Source organism: Panthera pardus, unplaced genomic scaffold (genome assembly GCF_024362965.1).
Source record: "Panthera pardus isolate Hobbes unplaced genomic scaffold, ASM2436296v1 HiC_scaffold_20, whole genome shotgun sequence".
In the NCBI taxonomy this organism is placed as follows: domain Eukaryota; kingdom Metazoa; phylum Chordata; class Mammalia; order Carnivora; family Felidae; genus Panthera; species Panthera pardus.
Genome location: NW_026526766.1, coordinates 43,609,997 through 43,634,493, shown reverse-complemented (window position 1 = coordinate 43,634,493; position 24,497 = coordinate 43,609,997). Strand labels below are relative to the sequence as shown.

Here is a 24,497-nt window from a genome sequence, read left to right as displayed (position 1 = left end):
GAGTGTGGGGACGGGGCAGAGGGAGAGGGACAGAGAATCTTAAGCAGGCTCCACCCCCAGTGCAGAGCCCGATGTGGGGCTTGATCTCATGACTGTGAGATCATGACGTGAACTGCAGTCAAGAGGTGGACACTTGACTGACTGAGCCACCCAGATTCCCCATCTTGCTCTTTATTTTAATATTCATTCAACAGACATTTACTGGGACTTTCAGACATTTCTTCTTCAGAGACAGCATGACACAGCTGAAAGAAATTTGACTTTGAAGGTTGCAGACAGGATCTGAGACCCAAACTCCATCACTTCCACACCTGATAAGCTTGGACAAGTGACTTTGAGTCAGAACACAGAATGGGAATAGCATATCCTTCCTACTCCCGTGAGAATGTATTTTGCAAATTGTTTAAAAAGTAGAAAGATTTTTATTAATTTGTAGATGCCCCTAGGGATGGGGACCTAATAAACTTGTCTTTAGCATTTTGGTTTGAATTCACCTATAAAGTGCATTTGACTTTTTTGGTGAGAGTGCAGGCTTGTCAGGATTGGGGTGTGTTGGGAGAGGATACCTCAGTAGAGAGACTCAAAGCAGACAAAGAACATTAAACCACCTTGGGAAAGGGAGATTCTTTAAGGAGAGAAAATGGGCTGAATGAATAGGTGAGGGGCCCTCAGAAAGTACTTTGCCCACTTCAGTTTTCCTGTGGTCAAGCCCTGATTGCTATGACCTGGATACACAGTGGACTGTGACCTTCAGGTGGAGCTGCTTAGGTTACTCAGGACAAAGGCCACTCATTTTGCAAACTGCTATGCTCTAGGAACCCCCAAATCATAAGTTCTTAGGTTATTAGGCCTTGAGGTTAGGAATTGGTTCTCTTTCTAGCACTGGGGCTAGCCAGTAAGCTTGAATTCGAGTTTTTTGGGTTTCTTTTTAAGTTTAATTATTTATTTTGAGAGCGAGAGAGAAAGGGGGGGGGGGGGTAGAGAGAGAGCAAGAGTGAGGATCCCAAGTAGGTTCTGTGCTGTCCACACAGAGCCTGATGTGGGGCTCAAGCTCCCAAACCATGAGATCATGACCTGAACTGAAATCAAGAGTGGGATGCTTAACTAACTGAGCTACTGAGGCACCGCAAATTCAAGTTTAAATTAATAAAAACAGTTGACTCTTGAACAGCACAGAGGTTAGAGATGCCGACCTCCTGCATAGTCAAAAATCTGCATATAAATTTTGACTCCACCAAAAAACTATTAATAGCCTACTGTTGAGAAGCCTTACTGATAATATAAAGTCGATTAACATATATTTTGTGTTAAATGTATTATATACTGTATTCATACAATAAATAAGCCAGAGAAAAGAAAATGTTATTAAGGAAATTGTAAGTAAGAGAACATGTATTTATAGTACTGTACTGCACTTATTGAAAAAAATCTGTATATAAGTGGACTCATGCAGTTAAGCCCTTGTTGTTTAAGGGTCAACTGTATATACTAAAAAAGGGCAATTTTTTTAAAATTTTTTAAAAATGTTTATTCATTTTTGAGAGACAGAGAGAGAGTGAGTGGGGAAGGGGCAGAGAGAGAGGGAGACACAGAATCCAAAGCAGGCTCCAGGCACTGAGCTGTCAGCACAGAGCTTGACGCGGGGCTCGAACCCACGGACTGTGAGATCATGACCTGAGTTGAAGTCAGACGCTCAACCAACTGAGCCACCCAGGTGCCTAAATGTCAATTCTTTGTGTCAAAATGATTCCATGAAACAGACCTGCTGTTGTGTTATACTTTTGTACACATTGTGGGAAGGCCATGGAGTCAGGCATCTCGGGTTCTGGTTTCAACTCTGCCAGCTGCGGTGCCTTAGGCAAATCACTCACAAGAGTCTGGTTTGAATGCAGTATTTCTCAAAGTGTAGTTCTTGGATTACCTGCATCAGAATGACCTGGGCTCCTTAAACATTTCTGAACTATTTCTTAAATCTGGTGAAAAAGAATCTCTGGGGATGAGGTCCCAGAATCTGTATTTTTAACAAGTGCCCCAGGCCAGTTGTCATGCACACAGGGACTCACTGGCTAGGACCCTCACGAGGATCTCTTCCTACTCTAAAATTCTGTTCATTTTCATCACCTGGATTTTACTTAGCTCTATTTTCTGTGAACAACATGAAATTAAAAGGAGAAAGGCCATGACATTGGCTAAGAACCTATTTGCCTCGTGCTATTTGGGGCCTTATACCCATTGTCTTATTTTTCTGCACAATAATCCTTTGAGGTAGGTGTTACTGTTAGTAGCATAGTACGCATAGATTCCAAGTTGGAACTTTGTACAAACTTCTAGCTAAAAGAAGGATAAGTTCTGGGGATGTAATGTATAGCATGGTAACTATATTTACCAGTACTATTTTATAGATTTGCAAGTTGTCAGGGGGGTATATTTTAAAAGTTCTCATCCATACACATGCACAAATTATAACTACATGACATGATGGATGTAATAGCTAACCTCATTGTGGTAATCCTTCTCTCTCTCTCTCTCTCTCTATATATATACATATATATATATATGTATGTATGTATATACATATATACATATATGTACATATACATATATATATACATATATATACATACATATCTCTCTCTCTATATATATATATATAAACACACATATATATAATAACTACATTGTATACCTTAAACTTATACAATGTTACATGTCTATTGTATATCTCAATAAAGCTGGGGAAAAAAGTTGGGACTCTGGTTTCAAAGTCAATGTTTTTTTTGTTTGTTTTTGCCACAGTATCAGGCTATAGTAAGAAACTACAGAACTTAATATAATTGATAAGCTCTAGTGCTGGCACCTTTATCTTCATACAATAGATTGCTATTTTAAGAACTGTTTCTTCATCCTTTCTGAGGTTCTCCTATTGTGAACATTAATTACCTAATGTGATGATGACAATATAAAAACAGTAAGCAGGGGCACCTGGCTGGAGCAGTCAGTGGAACATGAGACTCATGATCTCAGGATTGTGAATTTGAGCCCCACAATGGGCACAGAGCCTACTGAAAAAATAAACAAACAAACAAACAGTAAGCTTCATTTTAATTACTCTTTACCTTATTTTTCTGACCTATTTAAAATATATTCTTATTTTATGCATTTTATAAGGCAATTTAAGTCCTTTCTGTGTGATAGGGAATAAACTGGATATAAATAACAAAAAGCTGTATTATGAACTCATTTAATAATTGCATTCATTAATTCAGAAAAGAAAATACGTGAAGTTGTGATAGTCCATGATAATTTCAGTTTATAAAATCTCAAACTTATAACTAGCTACAAGATGGAGGGAAATAGTAATGAATCAGACAAGAAATAGATTTGAAATTTGATGAGAGCTATCTTTTGTATGCTTCTACCCGAGGTTACCTACTTCAAACAAAGAAGAGAAGGGGTCCTGGCAGGCTGAAATATATAAAGTTCTTTAAAAAAAATTTTTTTAAATTTTACATTTATTCATTTTTGAGAGACAGAGTGAGACAGAGCGTGAGCGGGGAGGGGGAGAGAGAATGAGACACAGAATCTGAAGTGTTCAGCACAGACCCCGACGTGGGGCTTGAACCCATGAACCATGAGATCATGACCTGAGCCGAAGTCAAACACTCAACCAACTGGGCCACCCAGGCACGCCTATAGAGTTCTTTTAGAAGGAGAAGGAGGTTGATTTGTTTGGAAACTAAGTTAAAGTCCATGTGAAGGAGGACTTGCTGTTTTCTCTCCAAACTATTTGTAGGGGAATAAGAGAAGAATGCCAGAGGATCAGGTTTGGGCATGATTAGGAAAGTACATTAACTGGGTCATCCAAGAAATTTTTCCTGCTGGTGACCAGTTTGAACTGGTCAAAACAGAAATCATCTGGCCTCATTACTTATTTCTTGTGATCCATTATCTTTGTCTCTGGTCCATGAGAAAAGCAGTTTTATCTAATTTCAAGCTTAGATGAAAAGAAAAGATGAGCATAGTATTATTTTTCCTATGTTTGGACAGGTCTGTGTTATGATAAGGGTATAGGAAGAGGCCCCCATGTGGTTTGGAATAAGGTTTATAGAAAGAACATTATAAAGCCATAAAGAACGTAAGGTATTGTTATTTTTTGGATTAAGACAATACAGCTGGAAGGAACCCTAGATACCATCTAACTCCTTCATGTTACAGGAACTGAGGCCTATGAGAGTCAAGTTCACTCATTGCCTAAGAGCACATACCAAGTAGTGGTAAGCAGTGTAGATACTGGAGCCTGACGTACCTGTTTGAGGCTCAGTCTTGCCACGTACCAGTGTGTGACTTTGGGGTTGAGGAGAGCCTCACAGAGGTGAAGGGCTGTGTTGCACAGAGTGAATAGAGTTTGCCAGATGGGCAGGCATTCCAGACCAAGAGACTGAGGGTATGTCCAAAGAGCAAGGGGGGGGGGGAGGGGGAGAAGCCTGTAGGAGGAGCCTGTGTGGATGGATGTAGCTGGTGCACACAGTCCTTATGGGTCAGCAAAGAGAAATAGTGGGGGAGGAAACCTGTTGCCCTGGCCCTTCCAGAGGACACTTCATTGCCACATTTTTTTTTTTTTCTTGCTATTTCACTATTGCTTTGTATCAATAAGATACTCAAAGAAGGCTGAGTTGTTACAACTCTAGGACAGTTGTCTTCGGTCAACAGGGTCTCCCTTACTTTGCAGTCCAGGAAGGAAGGCTGGGCAGGAGTTGGGAATATCGCTGGTCCCTTGGGATCCCTTCTCTTTTCCTCTGTGAGCTGAGTTCTCTTCACCCAATGCCCAGCATGGTTTTCTTGGACAAAAAAATCTCTGGGTGTGGTTAGAAAACCTTAATAATAGCTACCATTCCTATGCACCTGACATTGTTCTGTTGAGTGTATTGATTTACTTAATCCTTGAAAAAACCTTATGAAGTAAGCACAACTATATTTTTTCCTTTTCTCAACTTTTCAAAACTTTTCTAGAGAAGTATAACAAATACAAAAATATATAGAAGTTTAATATATTTTATTATATATATTAATAAATATTATATAAGATTATACCAACATACATTTATGTACATTTTTAAAATGTTTACTTATTTTTGAGTGTGAGAGTGCAAATGGGGAGGGCCAGAGAGAGAGGGAGACACAAAATCTGAAGCAGTCTCCAGGCTCCGAGCTGTCAGCACAGAACCCAGCATGGGCTCAAACTCATGAACCGTGAGATCATGACCTGAGCTGAATTCGGACGCTTAACTGACTGAGCCACCCGGGGGCGGGGGGGGGGGGGGGGGGGGGGGAGGGCTAAATTTATTTTAGTTTAATACATTTTCCCAAAAAGAGCATAGTCACTAGCTCCCAGCACAAGAAACAAAATTAGCAGCACCCAAAGGGCCTTCGGTGGTCCCATCCAGTCACCAGTCCTCCTCAGCCCCCAAACCAACTACCATCCTTCCTTCCAACAGCAGAGCTCACTGAATTTGTTTTGTACAGTATTACTTGTCTGAAGCCTCTTGATTTACATTTGATTGCATGTAATGACAGGTCCGCTCATTTTCTCTCTGCTACATTATTTTCTCTACTGTGTATGTTGAAACATCTTAAGCTCCAGAAAAGTTGAAAAACTAGTACAGTGAACAGTTATCTAGCCTTTATTTAGAGCATGAAGGACTATTATTTTCACTCTATAGATGAGGGAACTGAGACAAAGAGAAATTAGGTAAGGAGTCCAGGTCATGCCCTTATGATCTAATCTTGCCTGGCTGGCTGCTAAGTCGTAAGACTGTGGGCAAATCCCATAACTTGTCTGAAGTTGTTCTTCATTTAGAAGACGGGGAGTTAACAATCCCCATTTCATTGAGTTTCCAGACTGTTGTGAGGCTCAAATGTGAGGAATATGTGAATGTGCTATGTCAAGAGTAAAGGGGTGATATTCAAAAGGGGTGTTGTTAAAAATGCAGGCTCCTGGGCCTCACTCCCTGGAGATCCTAATTCAGTAGGTCTGGGGAAGGAGGCTGAATGTGTAACAAGTACCCAGGCGATTCTAATGCACTAATTCCCTACCGCACTGCGCAAAAACAATTCTTTAAAAAGAATTTTTTTAAGTTTATTTATTTGGAGAGAGAGAGGAGAGAGAGAGCGCGAGTGCATGGGAGGGGTGGAGAAGAGAGTGAACTCACAAACTGTGAGATCAGGACCTGAGAAGAAATCAAGAGTCAGATGCTTAACCGATTTAAGATTAGTCCCTGGAGCCCTCACCTTTACAGAAATAAAAAAGCAAAAGGAAGCATGCTCAGCCTTAAGGAGGACAAGTGACTCAGGGGTTTAAAACAAAAGAGGACAAAATGGAGCCATTGTAGGTGAAAGGGCAAGAGTTCTCTGTTGCAAAATGAGAGGTCAGATTAGAGGGAAGTAAAAAAAGAAAAAAACCACTCAACTCTTTATTACTCAAAATTCAATACATTCCTGCCATCTGACATCACAGCAGGAGTTTGATTAACAACTGACACACCAAACCTCTGCTGATAGCCCTAACAAAGCTGGAACAACAAAAAGAAAAAAAAAAAAAAGGAGAGAGAGAGAAAGAATTTGCTTAAAGCATTGAAAATGTCAACATAGTGGGGGAAAACATAAACCAACCCAGTACCTTTTTGGACTTCCTAACATTTATCTCATGGTTTAGTATTGTGTTTCATTTTGAATCGCAGGGTGCGAAGGGAGGGAGAAATACTGTATTCTCTTGCGGAGGGCCTCTAGATGCACGGCTTCGGTCTTGTATAAGGGATGCTTTTTTTTTAAATGTTTACTTATTTTTGACAGAGAGCGCAAGAATGAGTGGGGGAGGGGCAGAGAGAGAGAGAGAGAGAGACAGACAGACAGACAGACAGACAGAATCTGAAACAGGCTCCAGGCTCTGGGCTGTCAGCACGGAGCCTTAGGCGGGACTGGAACTCAAGGACAGTGAGATCATGACCTGAACTGAAGTCGGACGCTCAACCGACTCAGCCACCCATTAAAAATGTACGGGATACATTTTTAATGGTCAGTTTGGAGCTGCAGATATGATACACAGTATCTATGTGCACGCACCATAAGTTAAGTAATGGAGCTTTTGAGGGCTTTCCACAGTTGAAACGCCGCTGCTTGACACAGCCAGTCGCCAGGCCCCGGGAGGCGGCCATGACCTGGCGGCCGTCCCGGGCGCTAGTTCCCCTTCCACCTGTCCCTTGTTTGCCTTCCCCGTGAGAGAGCGCGAGGGGGCAAAGGCTGGCGGCGACATCACGCGGGGATCCCCTGCCGCTGGTCTGTTCGGGGACACGTCCACGGAGCTCCTACCCTGCCCGGGGCCGTTGCAACTTGTTTGCTCAGATAATCTGGTTCAAGTCCCTGCCTTTTAAGACGAAAAAAACTGGGACGCAAATGTTGACGATGTAACTACCCTTTCTTTCTTTGAAAAAGCATAACAATTTTTTTACAGACCATCTTGCATAATAAGCACAGGCAGCTACCATCCTGGAGTGATTTGGAAATAACTGTTCCTGGGGGAAAAAAAGGAGACCAACTGACGGCATTCTAAAGCCCTTCTTGTGAATTAAATAAATGAGAAATACATTTGAAAAACCAACCTTAAAGACAAAAAAGCAATAAAACAATCTCTACAGGACCGTCATCAGGTTAAAATTTCACCAAACGTTAGAAGTCATTTACTCGCTAAAAATAATCCCAGAAGCCGTCGTTTCCGCTTTTAAAGGCAGCTCTGTTCTGCGGACTGACGGTAATCAACAGGTTACGGTTCGTTCGTAACGCGACTCCGCCGACTCCTTGTGCAAAACCCGCGAGGCCGCCGGCGCGTCGGCGACCTCCGCCACCCGCCGGGCAGGGCGCTCACGCCGGCGGCAGCGCGACCCTCGGGCGGGGCTGCGGCTGCTCCGCGCAGGGGCCGCGGGTCACGTGCTGCGGGGGCGCAGGGGGCGGGGCCGGAGGGGTATATAGCCGGGTGGCCAGAGCCTGGCTTTGAACGTCGCGTGGGACTCGTCGGACCCTGGTTTCAGCGCTAATATCGGTTGGTAGGTGCGCGCCCCCTCTGTGACCCGCGGCCTGGCCCAGGTCCCCCGCGGGGCTCCAGGCTAGGGGACTGGGCGGTGGTCCCGGAGCCTGCCCGCCTCGCGGCCTCGGGGCGGTTTCCGGGTCCGGGCTGGGAAGGGGCGGTCTCCTGGGCCTGCGCTTTCTAGTCTGGCTTTTTTTTTTTTTCTTTCTGGAATCTCTGCCAGCAGCTTCAGTGCGGGTGTAGCTTCTTGGCTTGGTTGCGCGGTAACAGTTTCCATTTGTCCCCGAAAGTACATTATCGGAAAGGAAATGTGCTAGCAAATCGTCTCCAGGCAGAACTCTGTGGGGTTCACGGCGACAGCAAGGCTGTGGGTGCTGGCGCCTGACTTGCCCCTTTGGGGTGGCTCTTACTCATTTCCTGTGTCACTGGGACCCTCGGCGACCGGAGGGTAGACTGACTAGCCCTGAAGTGGTGGACAGCGGGCCGTGCAGATAGATTCTTCCTTCCCAGGTCTGCTGCTTAGCAGTGAGGCAGTTTTATGTGGGTGTATAGTCGCTGGAGGAACTAAATGAACATTTAAAAGCCTCCTGGAATGTTTCTCAATTCCTGGGAGCCCGCCTTCCCTCTCGTGCTTTAGTCTCCCCTAGACTAGTTGCAGTCCCTTCAAAGGAAGGAATAAATTCCCCTAAAGTGCTCCATTTTATCAATGAGCTATTTATCGGAGCCTCATTTTATCACAGATGGCCCTGTCAAAGATGTCTTCTACTTGAAATCTTTTTAAAAAATATTTTACTTTTAGGGGCGCCTGGTTGGCTCAGTTGGTTAGGCGTCCAACTTTGGCTTAGGTCAGGGTCATGATCTCCCGGTTAGTGAATTCCAGCCCCTGGGGCTCTGTGCTGACAGCTCAGAGCCTGGGACCTGCTTCAGATTCTGTGCCTCCCTCTCTCTCTCTGCACCTCCTGCGCTGTTTCTCTCTCTCTCTTTCAAAAAAAAAAAAAAAAAAAGAAAAGAAAAACCATTAAATTTTAATAAAAAATATTTTAAGTAATCTCTACACCCAGCATGGGGCTTGAACTCACAACCCTGGATCAAGAATCGCATGCTGTACTGACTGACCCAGCCAAGCACCCCTCTCTATAGTTTTATCATGGATTTTAACTTGGTTCCACAGTTTTTGTGAACAGATGTTCCTCTTCAAAAGGCATTCCTAATATCCTGGTGGAGAACAAGACAAACATCCCAATAACTTTGCTGTTTCCTATAGACCCTGTTTTCTATTGGAATTTTACCCATAAATTCTGAAAGCCGGCCTCAGAAGGTGTTTGCCTAGGGGAGAGCTGCCAGCTTGAGGCCGGGGAGAAATGCAGAAGACCACACCTACTGTATCTTGCATGTTTCTCTTGAAATTAACATTTACCTGAGTGGGGACTGAGTCTGGGAGAGTCTTAGCCTGGTGTCCTGAAAGAAGTTTCTCTTCCACAGATTTCTTTCTTCAGGAGGAAAAATGGCATCGGTCGCAGTTAATCCACAACCGGTATGACCTTTAAATACAGTTTCTTGATTCCTTTCCCTCCCGTGTGTTTTGAGGAATTAACGATTTCCTCTGCCTTGGTTGCAGAGTGTGGTCACTAGGGTAGCTAACCTACCCTTGGTGAGCTCCACATACGACCTTGTCTCCTCGGCTTACATCAGTACAAAGGATCAGTATCCTTGCTTGAAGTCCGTGTGCGAGATGGCGGAGAAGGGTGTGAAGACCATCACTTCTGTGGCTGTGATGAGTGCTCTACCCATCATCCAGAAGCTGGAGCCACAAAGTGAGTAGTTCTGATTTCTTCCTCAAGATTCAGTCCAAGGGATTGGGCAGGGGTGAGCCAGGAACTGTCTAGAATATGTGAAAGCCAGCCTTAGACCCCTAGCACTTAGAGGCAGCCTCAGGGAACCCCCTCTGCCTTTCCTTAGGTACATACTGCCTTTACGTACAAACTGCTGGGTAGGGGCACTGGGGTGGCTCATTCGGTTGAGTGTCTGACTCTTGACTTTGGCTCCGGTCATGATCTCACGATTCGTGAGTTCGAGCCCCACATCAGGCTCTGTGCTGACAGTGCTGACTGTCTCCATCTCTGTCCCTCCCCGCTTGTTCTCTATCTGCTTGCTCTCCATTCTCTCTCAAAAATAAACTTTAAAAAAAAAAAGCCCTACCAGGTACCCTTATTGTTATGGAAAGTGCCTCATGACAATAGCAGATGTTCAAGAGAGTTAAACAGTCCTCCAGTGATGCCTCTGTCAGCAGAGGTCACAAGGGAGCTAGTGGGTGAAATGAATAACTGATTTCCTTGGGATCACACAGTATGCATGAACTATTGTCAAAAGTAACATTTTTTTGGTATACAATTAACACACCATAGAACTCACCCACTTAAAGTGTACAATTAAGTAGTTTTTAGTATATTCACAGAGTTGTGCAAGTATCTCTATAATCCATTTAGAACCTTTTCATCACCTCAGAAAGGGACCTCATACCAGTTTCTGTTTAGGATGTTGAAAAAGTTCTGAAAATAATGTGATAATTTCATACCATTGTGAATGAATTTAATGCCTCTGAATTATGCAGAAGTAAAACCATTTTTATTTTAAATAGTGAAAATGGTGAAGTGTATGTTTGTATTTTGCTACAATTAAAAAAAAAAAAAGGATGAAACCTTACACCCATTAGCAGTCTCTCCCCATCTCCTTCCAACCCCCTTAGGCAACTACTAATCTATTTTCAGTCTTTATAGACTTCTCTTTTCTGAACATTTAATATAAATGGAACCATGAAAAATGTTTTTCATGACTGGCTTCTTTCATTTAGCATAATGTCTTCGGGGTTTATCCATGTCATGTTGTATCAGTGCCTTATTTTATTGTGGAATCATTTTCCATTCTGTGGATAGATCGCATTTTACTTATTCATCAGTTGATGGACATTTGGGTTCCTTCTACTTTCGGTGATGCTAAATCTTGAATGTTACTGTGAACGTTCGTGTACAAGATTTTGTGTGGATATATGTTTTCAGGTGTCTTGGGTATATACCTAGGAGTGGGATTGCTGGGTCATATGTTAACTGCTTAAGTTTTTAAGGAACTGCCGGCTTGTTTTCCAAAGCAGCTGCACCGTTTTACATTCCCACTAGTAGCGTAGGAAGGGTTCCATTTTTTCATGTTATTAACTGCTTTTGAGTAAAGCTTTAGATACTTCCTCTAAATGGTTAAATCATGGCCTTCTGGGATTATAAGGAACCGTTAGGGACCAATTTTCCAACTCTGCTTCTTCCCAGATGGATTTGTTACTAGTGCTTGGCTTGGCCATCATTGGAAGGGAAGCTTGGACTAAAATCTGTGCTTTGTTGGTGACGTTCAGGGTGCTGTTAGCATGCTTTTTCCTGCTAATAACCCAAAATACAGTGCCACTTACTGAATTAAGTGTAGATAGGGATTAAACTGGACAGGAAGTGCTAATTTTTAGAATTTTCAGAAATCTCATTCCCTGAATGAGGGTTCAGTTGAAGCCTGGCTTCTCTTAGCATTCACCTTATATACCAGTTGATGAGGAAGAAGCTTCTTAGCCAGCTTCCTGCCTGGCATGGCGTTGCTACTGCCTGCTGCTCCCTTCCACTTCCTTATTTCCCTGTCTGTAGAAGACAATTGCCAGCAACCTGCTAAGCCTCTTCCATCTGAGCTAGAGAAACTAGGCAATGCGTTGTATTGTAAATGAAGATCGACATTCTTCCAATTTTTTATAAAAATGCCAAAGGTCCAAGGTATAATAGTATACGTTCTTATCTGCACTTAACATTGTCTTCATTTGTGATTCTTCTAGTTGCGGTTGCTAATACCTATGCTTGTAAGGGGCTCGACAGGATTGAGGAGAAACTGCCTATTCTGAATCAGCCAACAAACCAGGTGAGCTTGGTTGGGCAAGAGTGCCAAGGCTTGCTGCCTCACACATCTTCATGTTCTGTCTGGTTAGCCCAGGCTGTGCATGTCATGAACATGCCATAAACAGGAGAAATAAATTCTCCTCCTGAATGTATTTTTGAAACAGCGATGGCCACTCCCTTACTTGCTGAATTACTGTCAGGTTATCTCTAAGGAACAAGATGAATTCGCCCCCTTTGGTTGTCATGCTTTAGTATGATCTTTATTGATTTGTGGCTTTGCCTCTGTAGATGATATTGCTGTCACAAATAACTGAATCCATATGGTATTAGATAAATGAAGAGGTGGTATATAAACATTTTTCTCACGGTGTCTGAGAGCCCATCCTTTAGGATGGGGAACTGACGTCTCTGCCCAGGTGTTGACCTTCTGGGGCTGTGCTCCTAGGGCCAGGTGGGCATGGTACCACCTGTCTGTGCTCCTAGTTGTGCCTGGGCTGCTGCTCTCACTGTGAGCATGTCAACATGGAAAATGCCATTCTTCTTTAGAGGATCTTTTGTACCTTATTACATGTTTGTCCTAGTTAAAATGAAATACCTTGACACATTTTGTATCGTTTGACCTTATTGGCTCCTCCAGCAACGCTTGAGTGGTGGCAGATAGGGCAGATAGACCTGCTGAGGAAACTGATGCTTATTAACTCTTGGCGATTTGCCTAAGACCTAAAGCTAGAGAGTGAAAGGGCCAGATTCCTTGTTAAGCACTTCAAATGAGGCTGCCCTCGTTAAGACTATAATTCTATATTTACGCCTGTGTTTCTGATCAGCCAGGCAATCTGTTTTTTTACTTGTAGGTTGTTGCCAATGCCAGAGGTGCTATGACTGGGGCAAAAGATGCTGTGACAACTACTGTGACTGGAGCCAAGGATACCATGGCCAGCACCATCACTGGGGTGATGGACAAGACCAAAGGAGCAGTGACTGGCAGTGTGCAGAAGACCAAGTCTGTGGTCAATGGCGGCATTAACACAGTCTTGGGAAGTCGGATGATGCAGCTGGTTAGCAGTGGAGTAGAGAATGCACTCACCAAATCCGAGTTGCTGGTAGACCAGTACCTCCCTCTCACTGAGAAAGAACTAGGTAATTGGATATTTGTCTTGAACTCATAGTTTATATCTTAAATCTGTCTTTTAAAACTGCTTCATTGAGATCTACTTCATATACCAAAAGTCACCTGTTTGATTCTGAGTTGTTTCATATAGAGTTCTACATAGTAAGTTTGGAAACTTTGGGAGAAATTAACTTAGAGAAGTTTTCTATAAATGGGTTATTTTCAATGGGCTGCTTTACAGAATCATTAAACATTTAGTGCCTGCTATGTGCCAGATACTGTGTTGCCCAAGAAGCTCACTGATAGGGGTGGGGGAAGGGGTTGAGACACGTGTAGATAAAGATGTCAGATGCAGTGATATGTGTGTTTTGGGTGATCAAGCCCAGAGGCAGACAGGAGCTGTCCTGGGGGAGTGAGAGCATAATTGCTAGGTGGGTGGGTAGAATCAACAAGGTAAGATCCAGGTTAGAGGCCAGGCCTCCTCACTTCTAGGTGTGATCCCTTGGGATTTTTGTTCCTTTATTTCTAATTTCAGAAAAAGAAGCAAAAAAGGTTGAAGGGTTTGATACGGTTCAGAAGCCAAGTTATTACATTAGGCTGGGATCCCTGTCTACCAAGCTCCGCTCACGTGCCTACCAGCAGGCTCTCAGCAGGGTTAAAGAAGCCAAGCAAAAAAGCCAAGAGACCATTTCTCAGCTCCATTCCACTGTTAACCTGGTGAGTAGAACTTCATTTAAAGGTAGCTAAAGTGAGCCCATCCCTCTGGAGGGATGAGAGAAATGTAATCATGACATCCAGGAATTTTAATCTTGTGAACAACCCAGTAGAAAAATGGGCAAAGAGTTATACAGACAACTCACCGAAAAGGAACGATAAATGGCTGAAATACATGAAGCGATGTTAGTCTTCTTCTGAGGGGCCAAGTTCCAGATGCTTCCCCTGGCCTATCACAGTGGCAAAATTTGATGCTGTGGGCAGTGAGGTAGAGAAAGAGGTGTGCCTGTACTTGTGTTTTCCTGGGGGATACGAGGGATTGTTCTGGGCAAGTTACAAACACACCTATGCCTTAAGCAGTTTTACTTTTAGAAATGTTTCCTTGTAGGAGCTCTTGGGTGGCTACGTCAGTTAAACGTTCCACTTTGGTTCAGGTCATGATCTCAGCGTTTGTGGGTTTGAGCCCCGAGTCAGGCTCTGTGCTGACAGCTTGGAGCCTGGAGCCTGCTTCGGATTCTGCGTCTCCCTCTCTCTCTGCCCCTTCCCTGCTCATGCTCTGTCTCTGTCTATCAACAATAAGTAAACGTTTAAAAAAAATGTTTCTTTATAGATGCACAGATAAGTTTAGAGTTACAAAACACTATAAACGATGCCTGTCAACTAATTGGAAAGTAATTAAATTGATACATCATAAAAGACTTGTGTAGCCATTAAAGATTGCCAAGTTGCAAAACAGTCTGTATTGTAGTATCCTTAGAAGCTGGTTTCTTCTTGGAAGGGGAAAGAGGTAGCTGGCAACAGGGAAGAAGGGGTTTTAATTCCTTTTCCTTTTGTAATTTTATGTTTTATGTATATACATGTTAAATTTGAGTTACCTTACCTGTGCTAAAGTGGACGTAAATTTGGAGACAGTGGTTTAATAAATAGAGGCAGTAAAAAACTATGATTACTTGGTTGATTTACAAAAACTGGTAATAAATAACAATGATAGTGGGGACAACTCTCCTTAAACTCTCGTGGAAATTCTTGTTTTTTATATTATCTGATTTATATCCTCTGAGAACCGGCTAATATGAATGCATGTCTGACTGGTTTGTTCCTTTGTGTTATTTCAACATACTCTAGATTGAATTTGCCAGGCAGAATGTGCAGAGTGCCAACCAGAAAATTCAAGGTGCTCAGGATAAGTTCTATCTCTCCTGGGTGGAATGGAAGAGAAGCATCGGCCATGATGATACAGATGAATCCCACTGTGCTGAGGTGAGACACTGGGGAGAGTCATCCAGTGCAGTTTCTGAAGATGTTCTTAGTTTTCATTTCCATTTTCCCATTATTCCTCTTAGAATACTGTCTTCTATCACAAGTTTGAACAGTACTGGGTACATTGGTTGTTCAGTGACAGAAAAGCAAAATGTGCAGTAATTTAACCTACAGACCCACGTCTTGCCCATATCAGAATACAACTAAATGAGAAACTTAGGCCTTGCCCTCATAAGGGGCACAGACTCACAGGTGATATGGCATTTTTATTGCCACAGTGCTTTCTGCTAGCATCAACACAGGTGCTATGAGAATGTATAGGAAAGGAACCTAACTCAGCCTTGGAGAAAGGATGGGTGAGTCAGATGGCTTCCTGGAAGAGAGGAGTGCTAAGTTGAGTTCTAATGGGTGAATAAACTAGGTGAAAGGGCAATAAGGGCCCGGATGTTCCAGACAGAAGAAATGCCATGCTGTAGTCCTAGAAAGTGGTTCTTTGGTTTCCCAAAGCTCATATGCCTACTGAAAAGTGGACAGAACTGCTCTGGTATTCTGGGGTTCTTATGAGGATTTTGAAAAGTCAAAGAATCCACATACGTGGTAGACACATACCCAGTTTACTGTAATTGAACTGACTGCTAAATAGCCCTGTTGGATTCACTGCTAATTTTTAAACTTGCTTTATTTTTAGCACATTGAGTCACGTACTCTTGCTATTGCCCGCAACCTGACTCAGCAGCTCCAGACCACGTGCCACACCCTGCTGTCCAACATCCAGGGGTTACCACAGAACATCCAGGATCAGGCCAGTCACGTGGGGGTGATGGCTGGTGACATCTACTCAGTGTTCCGCAACGCTGCCTCCTTTAAGGAAGTGTCTGACGGCCTCCTCACTTCTAGCAAGGGGCAGCTACAGAAAATGAAGGAGTCTTTAGATGATGTGATGGATTATCTTGTTAACAACACACCTCTCAACTGGCTGGTAGGTCCCTTTTATCCTCAGCTGACCGAGTCTCAGAATGCTCAGGACCAAGGTGCAGAGAAGGACACAACCAGTCAGGCCCAGCAGCCTCAGCACAAAACACATTAAACCTGTCCTTGTCACCAGTAGATGGTTCAGCCAGCCAGATGATCCTTTCTGTTCTGTTGAAATTAACCTGCTAGACAACTCGGAATTGGGGAAGCAGCTAGCTAGGAAAAACGTCCCCAGTTGCAGTCTTTTCTAACTGGATTCAGAGCTTTAAAATTTCTGGCATCAGCAGACACGTTCTATTGTTTACCTGGCTGGTAAGAAAAGAATGCTAGATGATACATTGGTCGAACTCACAAAAAGTTTCAGTGCTTTATGGTCTCAGCGTGTTAGCCTTGTTGCTGTTTATTTGTATTGAATAAAAACACCTTCGTGTGGGCTGTGGTGTGAACTGGTATCTGCTCCGGTTTGGTCTGAGCAGGCTTTGTCACTGATTGGTCTCACCAAGCATGCCTGTACAACTTCAGTTTTTTATTTTTCATAAAGGAATGTCCCCTATGAAATCAATAAAATTCACTGCAGAATAGATCGATTTTATGCTGTGTGTTCCATGTGCTTCGTGTGTTGCTTTCATAGAGCTGCTTGGCCTGCATGATGAGGTTATTAACACACATCTGTGAATTCCAACTGGCCCAGTGGGGAACTTGGCAGGGTAATAACATTAGAAGGCTAGTGCTAAAAATGGAGGGTTTCACAACAGGTCTTAAACAAATTAAAAGCTAATGTGCATACCAGAATTTTTACAAGGTGACAGTTGTTGCCTTTATCTCCCCATTCACTCAACCTCTGAGAGAGGGTTTTTAGGCCAGTAGAAGGCTACTTATGGCCGAAAAGGAATCAAAACTGAAAGGAAGCAATTGGCATCAGTTTCCTGTAAAGGCAGTATGCCTTTCTTGGTAAAGGGCTGTTGAAAGCGAGAGCCCTGAACCGAGACTAGTCAGTGTCCAGTCTCAGCTCAGCTTGACTTGCCATGTTGTCACTTTGGGAGAAAGTCACTAACAATAGTTGGGGAGATACCTTTAGGAATAATTAGAAATAGAAAGACTTTTAGACTTTGGATCCTTCTGTAGGAAAGGATTCTTCTTACCTCCACCTGAGGGTGTTCAGACTTCTAGTCCCTCAGTGTTGGTCAACTAGGGAGGAAATCTCATGAATCTCCTTGTAACAAAGCTGCAGGATGCCAAACTGTTTAAAAAACAACTTGTCAAATAGAGCTACATACTTCTGCCTGTCCCTGCGAAAGGATAGCAAGGCTGCTCTTTAGAGCTGAAGTCTAAGGTTTGTCTCTTTATATTCTGGTTCCTCCCTCCCCTTTCTCCCCAAGAAAACAAGGAGGCTGTGCGTAACCGCATGTGCCCTTGATGTGAATGAGACCATCAAAGCTTACAAAGTGACAGAACTAAGTTTTGCCCCTTGAGGTAACTCCAGGAATCAGTACACAGGTGAGATGAATTGGAGGGGAGAGACTCACTGAGATACTTGAAGCCAAGAAGTATCTAGTTACTGGGAAGGTGGACTGCCACAATTCCATGGGCTTCCGGGATGGAAACCCATCCATTCACTTGCCTGCCTGGTCCCAAGAACTGGCATTTTCTAGAGCAACTGACTCTTAAATATTTTTTAACTTCTTTATCCTAATTGGACATGACCTTTCCCCTCCCCCTCAAAACTCCAAGGCTTCTATCTTGTGGTTTGTTCTAATTGGTTGGTAAATTACATACCATAACTATACACATACTTTCTTACCCTGAACATAAACTTGTTTTCCCATTATGAAAGTTACAGGGCCAACTGACTTGCTTATGGAAAGGAGACCATTCTCAAAGCTATTCATGAACAAGACTACTTAGCTTCCAGAAAAACAGCACTAGCCCTCATTTTTTTGCTATGAGCTGTGCTCACTTGTGGTTTTGTCTGGCTTTGTGTCTCAAGTTTGTGCCCATGTGCATTCCATTCTGTTGTCAACATGTCTCAAAGTCCATGGTCTTGCATCTTACAGCTTTATTGTTGCATAAACTGGCAGTTTGGTTTAACAGACTTTTCCCCAAGGAGGACAATTCTAGTGAGAAAAAAAGCCGATTAAGCACAATATCTAACTATGGACAGTTTTTAAACATTTGGCTGCATGAAGGCTGACGTGGCATGCTTGAGTGTTCAAAGGTTTTTTGTTTTTTGGTTTTTTTTTTTTTTTCCTTTGTAATAATAACATGGACTCTGGTTAGTTCTGGGTAGAAAAATCAAAAGAATATGGTGTGCTAGCCATTCATCTCTTAGCCTTAGTATTCTCACCCATAATGTAAAATTAGTGACGCTTCAACAGATGAAAGTGAAATGTTTGAGGATGGGGTGTCTTTCTGTTTTGCACTAGAGGCATAGGGGGACACCACTGTGGGGCAGTGACATACAGCATCTTTAAGTTGCCAGTCCAGGCGTAATATCAGGATGTGATTAGGAAAATCTATCCACTATCAAAGTGCAATGTAGGTATTGAAGAGCTAATGAACTGAGAAGGGAAAAACTGAAATTTGGTCTATCTGAAATCTCTCTTTTAGAATATCATTTAGCTCATAGAGGTGGCTGGTGAGGGAAGGAGGAATAAAGAGCAGGATAGATATTTGTGCACCAGTCTTTAAGGAAATGGAGTCTAAATGATGCCTGGGAGAGCAGATGTGGGGGTATGGAAAGGAGGGCCTTTTGCCGGTCTGATCTCCTTGATCTCCCTGTGCTCTCATGGACTTGGGACTGTCCCAGCTCCAAGAGTGACCTAGTACTGAGTCTGCATGGATGATGGTCTCGTGAGATGTAGGTGGCTATGTTATTCTATCTATGTAGCTGCGTTACAAAGTGATTTAATTTGGTATTTGAGTTCCTAGTAGTATAAGGCATGGATTCTGCCCTGATGAAAATGGTAAAACCAGAAACTTTGCTCAAGAGACTTTTATGGTCTTAGGGGAAGCTTGTTGATGAACATTCAAGTAATATCCTGGTATAGGACATTGTTTATCCCTCACTCTGTTCCAGGCTGCCAATTTAAAAATTCCCTACCTATATTATAAAGTTAACCTGCAAAATATTACACTTCAGCATAAGGCAGTATAGGAATGGCAGGGCAACAATTTGAGTTTTCAGTTTTATTGACCAAAGCAAAAGGGAATGCTAACTTAGGTGATATTTCCTGTGAGAGGGGGAAAAAAATGTTCTAATGTCTTCTAGAACTTAGGAAAGGAGTGCCTGGATGGTTCAGTCAGTTAAATAAGTGTCTGACTCTTGGTTTTGACTCTGGTCATGATTTCATGGTTCGTGAGTTCTTGGACGGTGTGCAGAGCCTTGGGATTCTCTCTTTCTCTCTGTGTCTCTGCCCCTCCCTTGCTCATGCTTGCTCTGTCTCAAAATAAATAAACTAAAAAAAAAAGGAAAGTGTTAACTACATCTTACAAAAGTAGTGAATAGATTAAATGGTACTTTTATGTAGGTAGTATTGGAGAACTAGTTACCACTTAAATTATGTCTTCATGTCTCTTGGGTATATGTGTGGGAATGGAATGGAGAGTAGGTCATAGACACCATGTGTTTACTTGTTTGAGAAACTGCCAAACTGTTTTCCAAAGTGGCTGTACTATTTTAAGTGCCCACCAGCAAGGTATGAGGATTCTGTTTTCTCCACATCTTCACCAACACTTGTATTTTGGCTTTTATTCCATCCATCCACTTATTTATTTATTTTTTTAAGGTTTTATAAAAAATGTTTATTTTTGAGAGAGAGACCAAGGAAGGGAGGGGCAGAGAGAGGGGGGGACAGAGGATTTGAAACGGGCTCCATGCTGACAGCAGAGTGACCGATGTGGGGCTGGAAAACCCCAAACTGCCAGATCCTGAGCTGAGCTGAACTGAGATGCTTAACTGACTGAGCCACCCAGGCGCCCCTATCCAACCATTTAAATTAAAGCTTAGCGTTAATAAGAGTAGATGTTGAACGGTGTGAATGAAGCACTTCAACTTTTGTTTTGTCTGCACAGGCTAGAGCACAGGAAAACTCAGCTAAGGAGGTAGTTAATGGATCAATCAGGCTGACTCCTGTGTATAAAATGAACTCTTGGCATGGTTAACAGCACACCAGGGAGTGTTCTGCCCTCTTTGTCTATGCCAGGGATTATCAACTGGAGAAATTGACAAAATGCAGATTCATGGGTTCCACCTCCAGAGAATCTGGTTACTAGTCCGGTGGTAGTACCAGACATCTGCAGTTTTTAAAAGCATCCCTTAAAAAAGAATCAAAGCATCCCTTAAGATAGAAAGCATCATCCCTAGTGATTCTATTGTAGGTGGCCCACTGAATACTGTTAGAGAAGCAAAGGAAACAGGACTAGTGTTACCTATAGTTCCTTCTCTCCAAACAAGACTCCCAGTGTGGGTTCCATAAAGTGTCCTAAGATCTACGCTTGATTTACCTGCTCAAACGAATGGAATACACAGGAGTTAACAGTGACTAGCTGAATGCTGTGCAATGGATACTTACCAAGGATCACTTTGTGATCGGTGTCAACCTGCTCCCTTTGCTAAGAGTTCTAATCACTTCCACAGACTCTTGTTGGCTGAGGACAAAGCATCAGGGTACAAGAGGGTGTTTCTACAGTAGGGAAGGTGATGTGCACCAGGGGATGGTACTCAGTATTCATGTAAAACAGAACAGTGTTCATGTAAAACAGTGTTCATGTAAAACAGAGTTCTGTAGCTCACAAGCACATAAACAAGCTGCGTATGCAATCTGTTCTGGGTGGTGAGACGTTTGTGCTAAATCGAACTCTCACCAGGGTTTATCTTAAGTATTTGGTGATAGAGCTAGTCACTACCTCTTGCATGATCCTTTCATAACCCTAGAAATCAAATTACTTTTATACAAACTTAAATTTCAGTTTCTTCTTGTCACTACATTAGTGCTTCTCTACTTACTCTATTTCAAAATAAACCAGTTTTCCTGATTCTGTGTCATATCAGCATTGCATATACACCTTTACTAGCAAGTTACCTTCCCACAGATGTTATTTTTATTTCTGTAATAGTCTCACCTTAGCCAGGGCACCAGGCCACCAAGCACTAGCCTACTGTTAGGCAAATTAGAAAATGGCACCTTATAGTGCCACCTTCTGGAAAGTTGTTATAATAAATATGTGAATCAATGAAGTCTATGTTATGAAAGGTCCCCCAGAGGTTGTATGAACAACAGGTTGCAGGAATCCTAGCATGGTCACTTGGTTTCCTGAAAAGCATGTGTTGATGGTTTCCTGTCCTTTCAGGGGGGGACTATGATTATCTCATTAATTCCATAGTAAGTACCGGATTCTTGAGTGTGGCCTCTATCCCTGAATGGGTTTTCTCTGAAAGAGACTCCTTACACTCCATCAATGGTCCAAACTACACTTGCTCATGTCAATGAAAAAGGATTTATTTTATAGATTTGCGAAATGATTTCTCTTGTGCCACATTTCTCATGAAGATGGTCAGGCACAATCACTACATTTTACATTAAACTCACCATGGAAACTTGATGGATTGTGACTACCTCTTAGTTGTCCTACCCTCTATTCACAGCCTCCAAGTAGGTTTTACTGGTAGCCAAGAATTTAATGGACATTATACACTCTGGATCATTCTGGATATATGGAAGGGGAATTATTCACATGACTCTTGTAAAGCATCTCAGGTACTAGAGATTTTTTTTTTTTTTTTTTTTGATAGTGGTGCTGAAAACTTTTCTCCAAAAATTCTGAGTTTGGGATCCCCAACGTTCTGCAAAGATAGGACAAGTTAGGTGACTTTGGAGGTAGTGTGTGTGTGTGTGTGTGTGTGTGTGTGTTGGTATTTAAGGAACATATGAAAATAAAAGCTACTCTTTACTGAGCACCTTTTACAAGTTAGGCTCATTCTACCTTCATTCTTCATCTGTAACCAAATCAGGTATCTTCCTCATGTGAGAGGTGAGGAGACAGGTTGAGAAGAGGTGGGTGGTAGGATGGGGTTTTAGTTTGCTGTCTTACTGTTGTCAAAGTGCATGCATTTTTTTTTTCTTTTCTTTCTTTCTTTTTCTTTCTTTTTTTTTTTTTCTGTTCTAGCACTCTAGCTCTCTGATAAGAGAAAACTGCAGCTCGCCTCTTTGGGGCCCAGAAAATCTCTCTGCCTATATCTTCTTGTGTTGTACCTTCCTGTTCTATTTTATATTTGTTAAAAACAAAGTCATATTGGATGTTAAAACATACTATTAACAGACATAGTTTAGAAGAGAGAGCTAAGTAAGGTGTATCTTTTAACCTACTAAAGCTCAAATTACAATAGTTGGCTTGTCCGACTGTTGCTCTGAATCAATTTGTATAAGCATTGCTGGCTTTGGTGGAGGTCAGGTTGGATGGAATCTTTGCAAGGCGAACATTGATAAATAGCTAGAATGTAGTTTGATCTAGCCAAACTGAGAGCCTCAAGAATAAATGGTAGAAGTTTGTACCTCAGGCCAGACAGTTCTCTGAGCACCTGAGTTCTTTGGGAAGATAAACAAGATTCCCTTTTCTTGTCTGTTTTTCCTCTTGTTTCATTTTTACTCTTTCTTAATTGTGAAATATACACAGCATCAAATTTACCATTTTAGCCATTTTTTTTTTTTTTTTAATGTTTATTCGTTTTTGAGAGACGGAGACACAGCATGAGTCGGGGAGGGGCAGAGAGAGGGAGACACAGAATCTGAAGCAGGCTTCTGGCTCTGAGCTGTCAGCACAGAGTTCAACGCAGGGCCCAAACTCATAAACCGTGAAATCATGACCAGAGCTGAAGTTGGATGCTTAACTGACTATGCCACCCAGGCGCCCCCATTTTAGCCATTCTTAAGCGTACAATTCAATGGCATTAGGTACATTCACCATGTTGTGCCATCATTATCACTTTCTATTTCTAGAACTTTATCATTATTCCAAGCATAAACTGTAACTATTAAACAGTAACTCCTCATTCTTCCCTCCTGTTGTCTGCATTTTGATGGATTTTTGTTGTTTTGCCTCTTAGATAATTAGCTAACTTTTTTTTCTCTGCTATCAAGATTCCAGCCTTTAGTAATTTATTATACCTTACTAATTTTCTGCTTTTAATCTGCTGTCGCCTAAGAAACATCGCATAGCTTATCAAAATTGTATGTAAAGTAAGAGCTAATAGAACTTCTTATCCCTAAAAGCCTTTCCTATGCAGAGAAGAATAGGATTTTGGGATGGCTGTTTCAACTATTAAAACACCTTTTCCTTCCTCAGTTCCTAGACGTTTCCCAAAAGGGTTATATTTGTAAGTCAGACTTCTGGAAAAGTGGAATATTACTACTGATTTTAAGAGAATAGATTAATAGATGAATAACTGGAAATGCCTTACATTTTGTATTTTCAAGAAAACTTTCATTTAGTAAGTTCCCCCCTAGTTAGTTTCATTTTAAAGAGAAGTTTTATAATATGAGTGAACTGTGGTAATATGACTAAACACCTTTCAGGAAGCATGGCTATGGAGAAAGGGAGGCTCATTCACATGCAGTAATCAGGGTCTCCATGAGGACAGTGCAGTTCACTAGTGTTTGTTTTAATATCCAAGATTCTTCTTTTACAGGTATTTGATTTCACTGCTATAGACTTGACATCTGAGACTGATGAAATTCCAGATATTATTGCTTTGGAAGAGGAGGATGGGTCAGATCATTCACATGCTAATGGCCCCGTGTCCTCTCAGGGCCAAATGTTGAATAACTAACAAGAAAATGCTCCTTTTGGCTGAATACACAATTTGTGTCACAGTAAACTTCAAGCTTGCTTGCGTGTTTATTCCTGAGGTTTTGGGGATTAATCTATTGTGGGTTAATCTATTCTTTTTTTTCTTTGGCTCCTTGGTCTTAATTGTAATGAAACTGATTGATCTAAACTTTTGTAAGAGAACCTCGTTCTGTATCATATATCATTTTATATGATTCTTCAAAATTTAATTATTGAAATGCCTATAATAAAAATGGTGCTGTATAATCTTGAGTTAGTGACTTTTTTTTTTTTAAATATACTAATGTAATGGACATTTGTTTTTGTTTTTATTTTTGGCCTCCCAGGATGGGGGTGTCTTAGTGGGTCTGTAGGTCAGGGTTTTTTTTTTGCCTTCTCCTAGCCTAGGGGTGGGCATCTGAAAACAGGTCAACTGGGAGGAAGTATATCAAGATGAGTAAAGATTGTGGATATTAATTTTGGCTCTGCCACTTACGAGTTGTGTGACTTTAAACAATTTACATAATTTCCCTGTACCTCAACTTCCTCATCTGTAAAATGGGGATTTAGTTTGATGATAATAATAGGTTTGCTATGAAGAATAAACAAATTAACATTTGTG

At 42.0% G+C, this 24,497-nt stretch overlaps 1 protein-coding gene across 2 annotated transcripts; it reads left to right on the top strand.

The window, feature by feature from the left end:
• Positions 1 to 8,006: 8,006 nt before the first annotated feature.
• On the top strand, positions 8,007 to 24,142 carry PLIN2 (perilipin 2). 2 transcript variants are annotated; one of them, XM_019415404.2, is made up of 9 exons: positions 8,007 to 8,096; positions 9,560 to 9,611; positions 9,696 to 9,891; positions 11,937 to 12,019; positions 12,849 to 13,134; positions 13,641 to 13,822; positions 14,945 to 15,079; positions 15,768 to 16,058; positions 23,736 to 24,142. In XM_019415404.2, exons 2-9 carry the CDS (start codon positions 9,582 to 9,584, stop codon positions 23,874 to 23,876), a joined length of 1,344 nt encoding a protein of 447 aa, XP_019270949.1. In that variant the 5' UTR covers positions 8,007 to 8,096; positions 9,560 to 9,581; the 3' UTR covers positions 23,877 to 24,142. The 2 variants fall into 2 exon arrangements, with proteins under 2 accessions (XP_019270949.1, XP_019270950.1); XM_019415405.2 differs by lacking the exon at positions 23,736 to 24,142 and having other exon boundaries at positions 8,008 to 8,096; positions 15,768 to 16,186.
• Positions 24,143 to 24,497: the final 355 nt, after the last annotated feature.

Coding starts and splice junctions, on each gene's coding strand:
- PLIN2 (XM_019415404.2), top strand. CDS start 9,582: ATGGCATCGGTCGCAGTTAATCCACAACCG. Junction 9,892..11,936: donor CCAGAAGCTGGAGCCACAAA/GTGAGTAGTTCT, acceptor TGATTCTTCTAG/TTGCGGTTGCTAATACCTAT. Junction 15,080..15,767: donor ATGAATCCCACTGTGCTGAG/GTGAGACACTGG, acceptor CTTTATTTTTAG/CACATTGAGTCACGTACTCT.